The sequence below is a fragment of the Mustela erminea genome, chromosome 10, assembly GCF_009829155.1.
Source record: "Mustela erminea isolate mMusErm1 chromosome 10, mMusErm1.Pri, whole genome shotgun sequence".
In the NCBI taxonomy this organism is placed as follows: Eukaryota; Metazoa; Chordata; class Mammalia; order Carnivora; family Mustelidae; genus Mustela; species Mustela erminea.
This window is the reverse complement of record NC_045623.1, coordinates 8520936-8535246: the sequence shown is the minus strand read 5'-3', so window position 1 is coordinate 8535246 and position 14311 is coordinate 8520936. Positions and strand designations below refer to the sequence as shown.

Here is a 14311-nt window from a genome sequence, read left to right as displayed (position 1 = left end):
CCCCCTACCAGAGTACTCTGTGTATTTACGTCAATAGGTGTGAATGCTGAGTGTGGGTTAAAGAGCAGTGATACAGTTCTTGCATTAAAATTTTTAAGATATATATTGTGTACTTTCCTAACATTTTTCCCCCTCTGCTTAGCCCTGGCTACAGTTTTTACTAATGTTAACAGGACTTTCTCCTAGACTCTGAGATTCCAAGAGGTAAAAATAATTGTACTTTCATAGTCATGCTGGATAATACGTGAAAACATTAAATTCCATAATGGCCCATTAAGATGAATTTACAAATAAGGCAATATGCACAAACTTTTCATTTTTAAGTGATAATTTTTCTTCTATCCCTAAACAAATCTGTGTTGATATTGGGAATGTTGATATTGGAAACCATAATATCATGGCTTCTAAGTCTTGTGGCTTTCGAGTGGAGCTACGGCAGGGGAGTTCAAGCGATGAGGGGTGTGAAGGCCTGCCATCTCATTTAAGTGGGATCCAAATAATAATAGGAAGCTCCATTTGGGTTCAAGGGTAGGTGGCAATGAATTACTCACAGGTGGCACAGGTCAGACCAGTTTTATATCAATAATCAAAAATGAAAGGAAACTCCAGTTGCTCTAAGAGAAGCTGATAGTGGGAGAAGTTGAGGTCAGGTCAGGAAGCAGTGTGCCCTGTGTGAGTCCCACATTAACTGGTCTCATTTTATCACCACTGTATTTCACTCATTACAATAACCATTTTCTAGTTGGCCTCATAATTATGCCTGACTTTTTAAAATGTCCTGAACAAGGTGGTGAGATGCCTGGTGGCACAGTCAGCTCTTGATTTTTTACTTCATTTGCATTATTTAAACATCCCCACAGCAAGACACAAGCTAAATGTATATTTGCTGAAAACATAAAGGAACTGCAAAAAGCAATATTTTCCTATTAGGATATCACGAGTGATACATGATTTCTGGTTTTAGAAAGAGCGAAAATGAAAAGCCTGGGAAAGAGTAAGCATCATTATTGGAATGTTTTCTCAAGTTACTTTGTAGATTGGAAAGCAGGAAGTGAAAGGTGACCGACAGGAGGAGCATGTCACTGACCGATGTAGTGTTTAGTGTCATCGTCTTCTCCCCTCCGTTTTAACTGCGTGGTCTTTTTCACTGTTGTGTTTGCCTCAGGCTGATCTTTTCCCTTTCCTTTGGCAACCTTCACACCTGAGGTCTTCTTCTCCTTGGGAGGTTTTGCTTTCCCTTTATCCTTTTCTATCTTGAATCTATCTTCTATTACCTGGAAAGAAAGAATACTTTTTCTCCAAATCATATGGTGAGCAAACAATAGCTTTTCTACTGTCGGCAAATTAGTTCTTTATTTCATTCAATTGCTTGTTTACTCATTTATTTTGAGGGTAGTCATTCTTCAAGCCAGGATAGTGGAGATCCCAGGTTGGGCCTGACTTGTCATACAGCACATCTACACATGAGGACTGTGGGGTACATGATAGGAGGCTTTTTACACAAGCGGCTTTCTAGAAGAAAATTCATCCAAAGGGACAGTCAAGCCTAGGCCTATAAATTACCTCAACTGGGGGGAGCAGGGTGAGTGGGAGATTCTGAGTACCTCGTGATGGCAGGAACTTGGGTTTAGCTTGCAGCCTAACCCTGAGGAGTCTCGTATGAGTCTAAGAGAGAGGTTAGCTTTTCCATTAAAAACAAAACAAAAGTTAAAAAATAAAAAAAAGGTGCAGGCACTCTCGAAAACAGTATGGAGGTTCTTCAAAAAGTTAAAAATAGAACTACCCCACAACCCAGCAATTACACTAGGAAGTATTTACCCAAAGGATACAAACATAGTGATTCAAAGGGGCACATGCACCCCAGCATTTATAGCAGCAGTGTCCACAATAGCCAAACTATGCAAAGATGGAAAAACCCCAGATGTTCATCAACAGATGAATGGATAAAGAAGAGGACACACACACATACACACACACACACACATTTAATTAATAATGTGTGTGTGTGTGTGTATGTGTAGCCCTCTCTATATACGATATACCTCTCTTTATATATACATATATATATGTATGTATGTATATACATATATATATGAATATTACTCAGCCATCAAAGGAATGAAATCTTGCCATTTGCAATGACATGGATGGAACTAGACTGTATTATGCTAAACAAAATAAGTCATTCAAAGAAAGACAAATACCATATGATTTTACTCATATATGGAATTTTAAAAAAACAAATCAGATAAACATGGGGAAGGGAAGGAAAAATAAAATAAGATGAAAATTGAGAGACAGGCAATCATAAGAGATGCTGAACTCTAGGAAACGAATTGAGGGTTGCTAGAAGGGAGGTGGATGGGAGGAAGGGGTAATTGGGTGATGGGCACTAAGGAGGGCACTTGATGTAATGAGCACTGGGTTAGCCTGCAACTGAAGAATCACTAAATTCTACTTCCGAAACCAATGTAAAAGTTAAAAAACCCAGAAAGAATAGTTTTCTCTAAAATCTTCTTGATAAAATTTTTCAAAGTTTAAGTATTATATTAACAAGTTTTAAAGGTTAATAGATTTTTTGGGGGGAACCTAGCACCAACAAATTATTTTTATTACAATGCTAGTTAAAAATGTATAGACAAAATCAATGGTGGCTCTTTGATACAATCAAAGATGGGATCAACATAAAACATCAGTGGCCAGAGCAAACTCTTTACACGTTGTTCTGGAGCATATTTGGACTGCCACATACCATGTAAAGACCCAATTTTCCCATCATTTTTTTCTTTTCACACTATTGTTGAAAGCTTTGTGTATTATTTCATAATGTAATTACACTTTCAATGCATTTGTTTAGAAATACAAATAGGTTGTGCTCATTAAAATTCTCTGTCACTACTGGATCATAATAAGGTGGCCATACAGAAGATTTGGAATATGCTGATATTATTTGCTTTTTCCGTACTCTACACAATTGGAACAACAAAATTTAAAAAAATATTGTAGTAACATCTGGGCTCTGTGTTTTCCAGAGATCAAGAAATCAAATTTGAAAAATTACATTATAATACATTAAAGACAAGAGTAGAAGATATGTTGCTTTGACACCTAGCTAACAGAACGAAGCACAGAAGAGGAGAGAGACAATCCTCTACTCCATGTATCTTCTGGATGTTGAGGGCTCCAGAAAGAGTTTGGCTTTGGCTTTGCCGCCTACAAGTGTCAGAGGTAACTATGGATTATCCACGAGGGCCTAGCGCCTGGGGTGGGGAAACTCTGTCTCCACTGCCCCCGCGGAAAGCATCAGGGGAAGGCTGCCGATGTCATTACGAGCCTTGGGTGGAGGCAGCAAGGAGTGCACAAAGTGAGGTGCAAAGGTTGGAAAAGCCCCAGCATTTCTTTCTGCACCAGACATGAACTCATGCATAAACTACAGCTGGGCTTATCCCCTTGAGCTCCTAGCCTACTGGGGAAGAAAGAGGCAAAAAGCACATCCCAAACAGGCAAAAATACACGACTTTTACGAAGGCTAAAACCCAATGAGAGGCACACAACTGAGGAAACCTCTCTAATAATTTAGTGATGGAGGGCTTCTCTGAGGAGGTGACATTTGAGTGGAGACCTGGAAGATGAAGAATCATCCATGGGAGAAGCAAGGAAAAGACAAAGTGTGGCACAAAGGCCCAGAGTCATGAAGGAGAGAGAGGTATGTTCAAGAGTGAGGATAGCAGAAGAGTGGGCAAAGAAAGAGTAGACCAAGCTTAGGTGGGGGAGGCAAGACATGACCCACATCTTGGGAGATGGCTTCAGGGGGACTAAAGCCCTTAAGGAGGTAAGATGGGCACAGAGCTAGAGAATGTGTCCATTTCCTTTGCTAGGAGGAAAGACCATTTCTCAGTTTAGTAAGAGGAGTAAGAAGAGGGGGGTGTCTGGGTGTGGGTTTAAAAAAGAGAGAGGTCTTCCTGGTGTTAAGGGAATGTTTCAGTTTTTTTCAAGTGAAGGACTGAGGCACAGTTATTGGTCAAGGACAGGCAGGTACGAGGTAAGAGGTTTTGAACAGGGATGGTAATGTGAGTCATGTCAGAAAGTGGGAGGGCAAGCTTAGTGAAAAAATATGGTAGAACTCTCTGCCAGTGTTGAGAGCTTATTGGAAATTTTGAGATTGTTAATTTAAAATGAAACCAGAGTACAAATCAATGCCCCTGAGTCCAGTTAGCTCGGAGGCATTGGCAAGACTCACACAGGCGCTCAGGCAGCCGCACTTGGATCATGGTAAATCCACTGAAGTGGAACACTCCCATGTAGCTCCTTGGTGGACAGCTAGCCTTGCCACAGAGAAGTCCTAACTCTGCCATCAAAAGCTTCAAGAAACTTCCACAACTGTGATTTTAAATAAAATCTCAAAGTGACCTTTAGAACTGAAAGGGAGAAACCATTACAGATTAAATTATTCTCAAGTACACTCAGAAGAATAAACATGGGTATTTCATACACCCATTTACTTAGTCTATCTTTCCAAAAAATACTGCTGAGTACAGAGGAAGTTTAAAACTAGTTTCTTTATCCTTTTCCTGATATGATGGTATAAGGTCCCTTTCACCCCACTGGCTCTCCTAGGTGGGGTTATGAGCACATGGGCGGCCACACAGCTCCCATCGCTTTGGAGCTTCTTTGGCAAGGTTGGGGTTCTCTAAGGTAAGGAACCCCCTGAGTCCTTTATTCTGTAAGGTTTCTTGGGAGCCCAGAGAGAGCAGGGTAGATCACAACCAAAATGTAAAATTAGCAATAAATTACAGAGACTCAGCTCTGGAGTGTGACAGGTGCTTTCTACACACCATCATCTTCCATTTGTTCTCCAAATGCACCCTGTGAGATGGGTAGTTTTGTTCACGCTGTATAAATGGCGACACACAGTTTGCCCCCAGACATACCACTACGGTAGGGACACAGGCGGGTTTGACCTCAAAGCCTAAAGTCATTTTATTTCTCTGGTCCTGTAAGTCTCAGTCTTTGATATCTTCCCACCTTCTTTGCCAGGCCTTCTGCCCTCCTTCTACTCTGTCTTTCCAGGGGCTAAATAACACTATTTGTTGGATGCGCTTTTGTTTCTCCATAGCTTCACCTTCCTCACCTACTCCTTCTGTTGCGTGGTCTGTTCTTTTTCTTTCTTTTTGCTTTTGCATTCCCTTAACAAGGCAAAGCTTGCTTGCCTGGAGAAACACATTTCCATTGGCACTGAAATGATCAATATCTACCTCCCTCTTTTCATGAAAGTATCTTAAAGATGTCCATAAATCCTGATTCGTTTAAGTAACTTTTTTTTAAAGTTATAAATATAATAGTCATTATTGGGAAATCTGAAATACAGAGAGCTGACAAAAAACCACCAGAGAAGATGAATGAAGAAGATATTTAGTGAGTTCTTTCAAATTGTGTTTACCCACCATTTTAACATCATTGTTACTGTTCTCACTACACAATTTAGTGTTTTGCATCTTCTGTTTAACAATAATGTTTTCTTCAATGGATGGAATTTCAAGAAGATTACACAGTAATCTATGTAAAGAATTTCCTAGGTAGAGTGACTATGTATGTATTTTCCTGGTGCAGACATATCATACAGTAGAGAATAGAAGCCAATGGAAGTACCTAGGTTATTTGGGGCGCCAGATCCAGGCAGAGAAGTTCTTGGTGGATTTCTGAACACTCTGTCCTACCCAGTCCCTTTTGGTCTCCCATGTCTGACTCTAGTTGTGGTTCCCCACTTCTCCCTCACATATTCACCTGTTCCCCATGCCTCCAAGCCTCCACACTTGAACTGAACCAGGACAGTCCCTTTGTCCCTGAGGTTCTTGATGATGACTGGACCCTAGAATTCTATTTTGGTCAAAAAGTGACACCTCCTTTTTTACCAAACCCCAATCATAGCAAAATGACCTCTGGTCTTCCCTCCTGTCTGTTCTCTCATATCCAGAATCAGCCCCTCCCCCTTTGAGTTTATATCTTGAGATTTGGAGATGGGGGATTCTAGGGAGTGAACCAGATTAGCTGAGCATTCACCAAATTTGACCCCTTCCTAAGTCATAAACTAAAATTTGTTCACACTAACTTTTCTTCTGGCCTTCCCTGCTTCTGGGGAGCATAGCATGAATGTTCCCATTCTATGGTCATCTGCACAAAACTTAACTCAGGGGGACCTTGCCAATTCAAGACAAAAATTTAGGAAGGGTATATCCAAAAGGCCCCTATTTCCACCATGTTTAGGGAACACATGTTCCCCAGCATATGAAGGTGGAGGCAAGTTCCTTATAGAGTACATTTTCTTTAAAATGCACTGCATACAAAAAACATCTGGATGCCCCCTACTGTGAGAAGGCTGTGGCTAGGAACAGAGATTTCTTACCCAGTTAAGCTACATAGCAGATGTTGGGCTCTTGTTTTAGCTACAAACTAAAGAAGTATTAGCATGTCACATACTTAGCTGAGAATCAAGCAACACTTACCTAGAATCCTCAGTCTTGTTATTCTCACTTTTTTTAAAAAGGGAAATATAAAAAATTCTCCCTCTAACAGGCAACCTAGTTATTTGACACTCTCAAAGATTCTAGATTGTATTTTATTTTGTAAATGGCTCTCGATGCCAACATTCAAATGCCTTCAAATACCTTCAAAAACCTTGACAGGTGTTTGTTACGTTATCCAATAAAAGGGAGATGAATAGTAAAAGTCAGTGGAACTGTTGGCAAATAACTCTCCTACATCTTTTTCTTATAGATAACAGCGCATCTACATATTTGTGTAGTACTCTGTGATTTCACATGTGTTCTATCGTAAGATTCCCACAACAATATTATTAAGGATATAGATAAGAAAACATGTTCATGGTGGTTAAGTAACTAAGTCACTCCTTTATTATGTGGCTTATGAAAAACTAGGTCTGTTTTCTGAATGTTACTTTAGTTGTCTTTCAAGAGATTATTGTGATTCACGAACAAGCCATTCTTATGGTCACAGAAGATAAGACAATAGTTAGGCTGAAAGACGTGTATGTGTCAAATATGGTTGAGAGACAGTAGCTTAAACAGGATTAAACACATGTATTTTCATGAAATCCCTCCATCTTTAATAAGCTAATGTGTTGTTAAATCTCCCAAGAGTTGTGCATAATACAGAGTGGTTTCCAAGTTCATCTGACTGGGGGAGGGGAATTTTTTTCTTTCTTTCTTTCTTTTTTTTTTAAATTAAGAACTGGGTCTATTATGGAGGACACGTATTGCATGGAGAACTGGGTGTGGTGCATAAACAAGGAATTCTGTTACGCTGAAAAGAAAAAAAAAAGAAAAAAGAAAAAAAAAAAAGAACTGGGTCTAAAGACTTCCAGAACCTACTCTGGAAACACAAGTTATGAGAACATTCTGAGGCCCAATGAATCCATTTCTATAACCAATGCTAGGGAAATTATCCAAAGTATGAAGAATTCTATACTATAGAGGTGTTGATAACAACATTGTTTATTATAAAAAATTATGGAAATAACTGAAACATTTAACAATAGAGAAATGGTTCAGATAATTATGGTAGTCATAGAATATCCTACAGCCAACAATAATGATAGATGTGGATGCTGAGGTAATGAGTAAAATTATGTATTTTAATTATAGTAATTATATAAAAAAATTCACAGAACAAAAAAAAGGAAACACATCAGAGTGTTAACATTAATTATAATGGCATTATGGCATTATGAACATGTTGTTTCTCCTTTTCTGTATTTTCTATTTATTCTTTTTTTAAAACAACTTTTTTTTTTTTAAAGATTTTATTTCTTTATTTGAGAGAGAGACAGTGAGAGAGAACATGAGAGGTGAGAAGGTCAGAGGGAGAAGCAGACTCCCCATGGAGCTGGGAGCCTGATGCGGGACTCAACCCCGGGACATCCGGGACTGTGACCTGAGCCAAAGGCAGTTGCTTAACCAACTGAGCCACCCTGGCGCCCATTTTCTATTTATTCTTTCCCCTCTGCTCTCCTCTCTGTTGCCCTGCCAAACAGAAAATATAATGCATGAGGTTGAGTTAGGAGCCTGCTCTTCTAGACAGATGCTGTGGTGTAGAAAATGTAAGTCTAGGCATGTTGTGGGCTCTCTTGACCCAGTGATGGAATCTTTGGGTCATCTCTTTGGGTACCTCCTGCAGAACATCCTAGGGTGCCATATTGCCATCTTCAGGTGCTGTTCCTAATCCACTGAATCAAAACATGGCCATGACTGTGGTTGGTGATAGTGAGGGTCTGATGTCTACCTGCTATCTCTCTCTTGCAGGATTCTATGTGACTCAGAGGCTTTGGCAGTGAATCAGCCAGTTGTAGTCCTACCTCCACATTCAGAAGGGCAGAGAGGGGGTAAGGCTGTTAGGAGTAATCTCAGAGAGTCTAATTCTAGGAGATGTTCCCAAAGACCATGTGATTTCTGGGCAGGGGGACAGAACCAGAAATAAAGTCAGAACTCCCCTGGGAACCAGTGGTTGCTTAGCTCTGTAGACTTTGTCTTTGGAGAGCTCTGTTCCTTTCCTTGACTCGTCCCCACAATTTCCATCAGGATATTATAGGCAGTGTAATTAGTGGGACCAGATGGCTGATGGCAGATCACTGAGCAAAGCCATGCCTCTTGCAGGGAAACATCTCTGGGCAGGTACTCTGTAGACGGTGAGCTGAGAGTGCCATTGTGCATGATTGGGACACATTCGGAAGGTGTCTGTGTAGGGGCTGAGGACATGATCTTAAGTGTCTGACGCTTTTGGATGTGATTCCCGCCTACACCTCTGAGTAGCTATTCACACCTTTAGTTTCCCCATCTGCAAATCAAAAATAATACTCTGTACCTCATAAAGTCATTTGAAAGATTAAATGATATAATATGTGTAAAGAGCTTAGTCTAATGCCAAAGAGCCAATAATGGGTAGCTGAATATTATCCTTCGCTGTTGGAATTATAGCTGTTTGTTTTTTAAAATACTACTCTATCTTAAGAGTATTTTTTGGGTGTTTATTTTTTTCCCCTGAAGTCTGTGAAGAAGTTTTCATTAATGAAAAGCATTCCAATTAGGAAAACACTTCTTCTCTTCTACAGATCAATTTGGGAGGGAGTCACCGATTATTTACCCTGAATTGCTGAATTTTATAGCTCTTTAGCTCCAACGGTTTTGTTGGTAGTATCCTCATTTTGATAATCCAGCTTCAAAGAATTCCATCCAGTTAGTGAGGCAAGTTATTCCTTTCCTGAAACCACACGGGTCCCTCTAAACTGAGTTCCTGCTCTTCCTCTGTTTGATTTCTTAAAACAGTTTTTGAAGATTTTAACCACAACTGAATCAAAACTAACCAGCCTGTAATTTCCTGGTATGTCCCTATGGCCTTTCTTTAAAACAAAACACACACAAAAAATGGCATTACGTTGGCAGGTTTCCAGTATTTTGGGGTTTCGACTGGAGTAAGGTCTAAAAACGTCTGTGAAAGTGACCCTAATTTTTCTTTGTCCTTCCTTCGGAGCAAGCTCTGGGTTGTTTGTGGCTTCATCATGACGTCTTACTACATTTACGTACTTTTAATTTGGGGCTGTTTTAAGAAAATTTACCCAAACCATCTCTGCATAGTTCTTGACTGCGGACCTCCCTCTTTTCCATTTCTAGTACTTTGGAAAATAAGGCAACGTGTACTAAGTATACGAGCCAGAAAGAGACAGCACTGTTCTGCTTTTACATGAAAGATATAAAAATATCCAAGAAGCTATGGACTGGTTATTTGAATTCACAAATTAAAAGCATAGTTTGGGGCACCAGGGTGGCTCAGTAGGTTAAAGCCTCTGCCTTCAGCTCAGGTCATGATCTTGGGGTCCTGGGATGGAGCCCTGCATCGGGCACTGCGCTTAGCGGGGAGCCTGCTTCCCCCTCTCTCTCTGCCTGACTCTCTGCCTACTTGTGATCTCTCTCTCTCTGTCAAATAAATAAATAAAATCTTTAAAAAAAATAAAAGCACATTTGGATGTTTTCCTAAAACCTAAAATATGCAAATTTTCTGAACTGGACACAGAGGCACAGGAAGACTAGATTTAGTTTAGCCGATTATTTAAATTTTTTTTTTTTTGTACTATAGTCATTTTGCATCTCTTTTTTCAATGATTAAGTGTCTCCTTTTCGTTGAATTCTCAATATATATATTTTTTTTATTTCCAGCATAACAGTATTCATTATTTTTGCACCACACCCCGTGCTCCATGCAATCCATGCCCTCTATAATAGTAAAACTCATCAATATATTTTAAATATATTCCCAATAAAGTGCTTTAGCTTTAAATAAATGTTTAGATTAATATCTAATGTGGAAGTTGGAGAGAAACAGAAGTAAAAATGTGAACAATGTTGTAATATTCAGATAATGACTACATTAAAACATGGATCAGAATAGAAACCATGTAATTTATTTTAAAATTATAATGGACATTATGAACATAGGATGTGCTTAGTATGTTGTTCCTCTAAATACTTATTTCAATAAATGTTTGTTAAGTTAATAATTAACAACAGACTGATACTGCTAGAACTAAAAATAAATAAGTGTTGAGATAATGATGTGTGCAAGTAAAAGTCATTTCTAAACAAAGCACTCTCATTCAGATTTTAAGATATAACAAAATCCATTTTGAAAGTAATGGTATGAAAGAATCAGATTTTCTGAAATTCTAAAACATATTTATAGCAATAGAATGTTTTCTTCATGTATATTTGGAAAGAACCAATAAGGTGTTTCCAAATAGATCAGAGTTTTCAAATATTTTCGACTTAATTGCAATTAGAGGCAGGCATTGGCCTTTCAGAAATTCATGTGCTAAAGTCTTCAAAACTGTTCTTTAAAAAAATATCTTTGCTTGCATTATTTTTTATAATATTAATTAGCCAGCAAACTTTCTTCAAGGACAAAGCAAATGTAACGGTAAGCAGGGCCCACAGGGAAGTGCTACAGATTTTTAAAATCAGTGGAATCTAAAATAATGACATTTTTACTGTATTTGGCAACTGGAGCTATATTATTCACTACTTATCTTTATTTTTCGCCACATTTTTAAGAAAAACTTTGGCCGATTAAAACAAGACCGAACATAGAATGGTCTATTTGTTTCACTGGGGACAAAGAACCTGGACCTAATTATATTAGTTATTTTTGTCCAAATCTTCTCCCTAAGTCTTTTCGGTAATTACCTGTTACGGATACTTTTTAAGCATTCATTAAAAAAAAAAAAAATTCTGAAACTTCAGGAAAGGAGATACAAAGCACGATTTGGGTCGCACAGTGGTCAGCAACAAAATTAGCATTGGAAAGAAAACATTTACATACATTTCGGATTGCTGTTAAAAAGCTGAAGGGATAGTCACTCCCCTTGTAGGAATCTCAGAATTCCATCCTGGGGTTCAGGAAAGATGAAGAATCTGGGTCAAGTCCTCTTTTCTTTTTTGTGTTTTCTAATCCACAGCATGGGTCAGTTTTCCGTACTTCATACTTACTTTACTTTCTTCCAAACTCCCTGGCTGACGAGCATTAACCTCAATTGTTCTAACTGACTGGTTGGGTGGTGGTGTTGAAATGAACAGAGATTATATCATCCCTCAAACAACTCTCTTCCTCTTGCCTTTACCAGGAGTATTTTCTGGACAGGACTCCATTCCAATCAGTTTTCATCCATTTACTTAGCACTTACTCTTGTGGTTGCAACTGAGAGATTTAGGGCTGGTGTTGGGGGAGCCCAATCTAAGGAAGACATCAAATTAAACTATGTAATTGTTGGCTCTTGATTGCTCAGAGTTCTTTTAGGCACCGATTACATATATACGCACATACATGTCAATCTAAAATTCAAGCCCCAATTCCTTTGGACTTGGAATTTTCAAAAAATAAAGTAAGATTGTTTCTGTATCTTCAGAATCCCAGAACTGTATTATTATAGTTCACTTTTCAAAGATATGTTGAGAAAAATCACTGCAGAAATATTTTTACATTGTCATGAGCTTTAAAAACTTTTTGGGAGCTGCCAGGATATTCCAAGTACTGTTACTTAAAATTCGTGCACTGAAATCTAAAACTTTTTTCTATTACAAACAATTGCTGATTTAAAGTAGTTAGCAAACAAGTAAACTGATACTCTGTAGCATGTTAGGTTTCCTTGCACAGAGCAAACAGAAGGCACAGAGGTTTTCACAGGACTCACGGTCTATTTTTTATAATCCAGATTCCCATGTAACATTGGAATTTAAAAAGGCAAGGAAAGATGTTTCTATACTAGTTTCAAGTTTTCCCATTTTTCTTCTGCCAAGCCTTAATGTCCCCGAGTATTTCTTAAGGTACCAAGCTCCCACACATGATGTAAAGATGGATGGAAAACTGGTCCATCATTTGTGTTCATATGAATATAATTTTCCCCAGGAAATAATATGCACCACCCTAATAAAATGCCATATGGGGAATCTCTTTGAAAAACATAAAGCCCTCTATCACAAATCTAAGGTGGCATTATTATTTTGTCCTACAATTATCCTGTCAAGAGTCCAATTCAAGTAGGAAACCTAGATTTGGGGGTCTTGCAAAGGTGAGGAAGGTATTATTGGAACATACTCCCTTTTCCCTTTTTTTCTTCCACGAACTGATTTTGCCTCTTCCACCAAGGGCCACAAAGAAACAGCTTACATGGAAATCCATTTCATATACACATGTGCACATACATGTCACACATGTACACACAGAAACATTTGGCTTTCCAAAAATATTTCAGCATGACTGGGAAAATAAGAAAAACCTCTCTTATTTTGAGTAATGATAATAACAAATGAGTTTGAACCTGACATCGTTTTGCTAAAGGTATTTTAGACTATTTTTGTTTTTTCAGATGAAAATATGAATCTTCGGAAAGCACACAGATTGATTTCCACGAGCAAATGAAAAATCTACATGTGAAGAAATAATCAGGTGTGTGATATGGGAGTAGAAGTGATGGATGGCTGCTGAAATACTCAGATTCTGAGGAAGGTACAGATGTAGCCCATTAGTTCAATAGGAACTCCTACTGAATATCAGATAAAATATTTTAAATAGTTCAGGTTTGCGGGTTTTTTCACATGACATTTACTTCTCCTGACTCTGTCTCTTCTTGATTCTCTTCTTTGCTACCAGCATGGAAATAGACTACTAGGAAAACAACCTCAGGCGCTTGCTCTGACTGTTGTCCTATTTGTGCCCAGGGGAATTTTTTTATTTTTTTAAAGATTTTTTATTTATTTGACAGACAGAGATCACAAGTAGGCAGAGAGGCAGGCAGAGAGAGAGGAGGAAGCAGGCTCCCCACTGAGCAGAGAGCCTGATGTGGGGCTCGATCCCAGGACGCTGGGATCATCACCTGAGCCGAAGGCAGAGGCTTTAACCCACTGAGCCACCCAGGCGCCCAGGGAATTTATTTTTAATGGGTCTGCCTTTGAGAAAACAAGAGTTCCTCCGATGGTTTTTTGGATGGCCTTTTCCCTGTTGTGGAGGCGGCGACAGCTGAATGTGCCAGGTAACACTTAATGGAAGGCTTACGAAGAGAGGAAGTGACCTGGAGAAACCTGGCTCCATTTTCCCCCCTTTGCCCTCTTTAGAAGACCCACCATCACACAGTACCTTCTTTTCATTTTCCCGTCTCTGCTGGTCCTTCATTTTAACTTGGAGAAGCTGAAATTTCAAGAGTTTCCCTATCAGTGGTAGAGTTAATTTCTCTCCGCTGTCCATAATTGCTTTTGCTGCTATTAACACCTATGAAGAAACACACAATTAATAGGAAAATTGGCATTTTGTAACCTTTGGCTCAGTTTGGTGGTGAGGAAAAGATGAAATGGTATTTCAGTTTTATAATATTCATCCGATTGCAAAGGTGTCTCACTGCTGGCCGAAAGCATTAGAGAAAAATTCCCCATTGCCATAGAGAGGGGCATTTACCTTCTACTTTACAGAAATTGGGTCATCTGAAAAATAAACTTATTTTTCCAAAGAGGCAGAAAGTGCTTCCCACAGTGGTGCTAGACTCAGACTCCCAAAAAAGGGGTAGAGGAAAGATACTTAGTCCTTTAGGAGGACTGATAGGTCAGTTTCGTGCTACAGAAAGTCTATTGTTTGGCATAGCCAGTCATCTAAGCTGTCAAACTTTGACGTATTACAACAGTATAAATTAAATAGGGTTTTATAATAATGGAAATAGCTATGTTAGCAATCTTTTACTTCTTGGTGACCGAATCCAAAT

At 38.8% G+C, this 14311-nt stretch overlaps 1 protein-coding gene across 1 annotated transcript in view; it reads right to left on the bottom strand.

The window, feature by feature from the left end:
• SPAG17 (sperm associated antigen 17) overlaps nucleotides 1-14311 on the bottom strand; it is a 221910-nt gene that overhangs the window by 137826 nt on the left and 69773 nt on the right. The window contains exons 4-5 of the mRNA XM_032360612.1: nucleotides 13696-13827; nucleotides 1088-1274 (exon numbers count right to left, since the gene is read on the bottom strand). Coding sequence (XP_032216503.1) covers nucleotides 1088-1274; nucleotides 13696-13827 — 319 coding nt within the window. The remainder of the gene's footprint in view (nucleotides 1-1087; nucleotides 1275-13695; nucleotides 13828-14311) is intronic.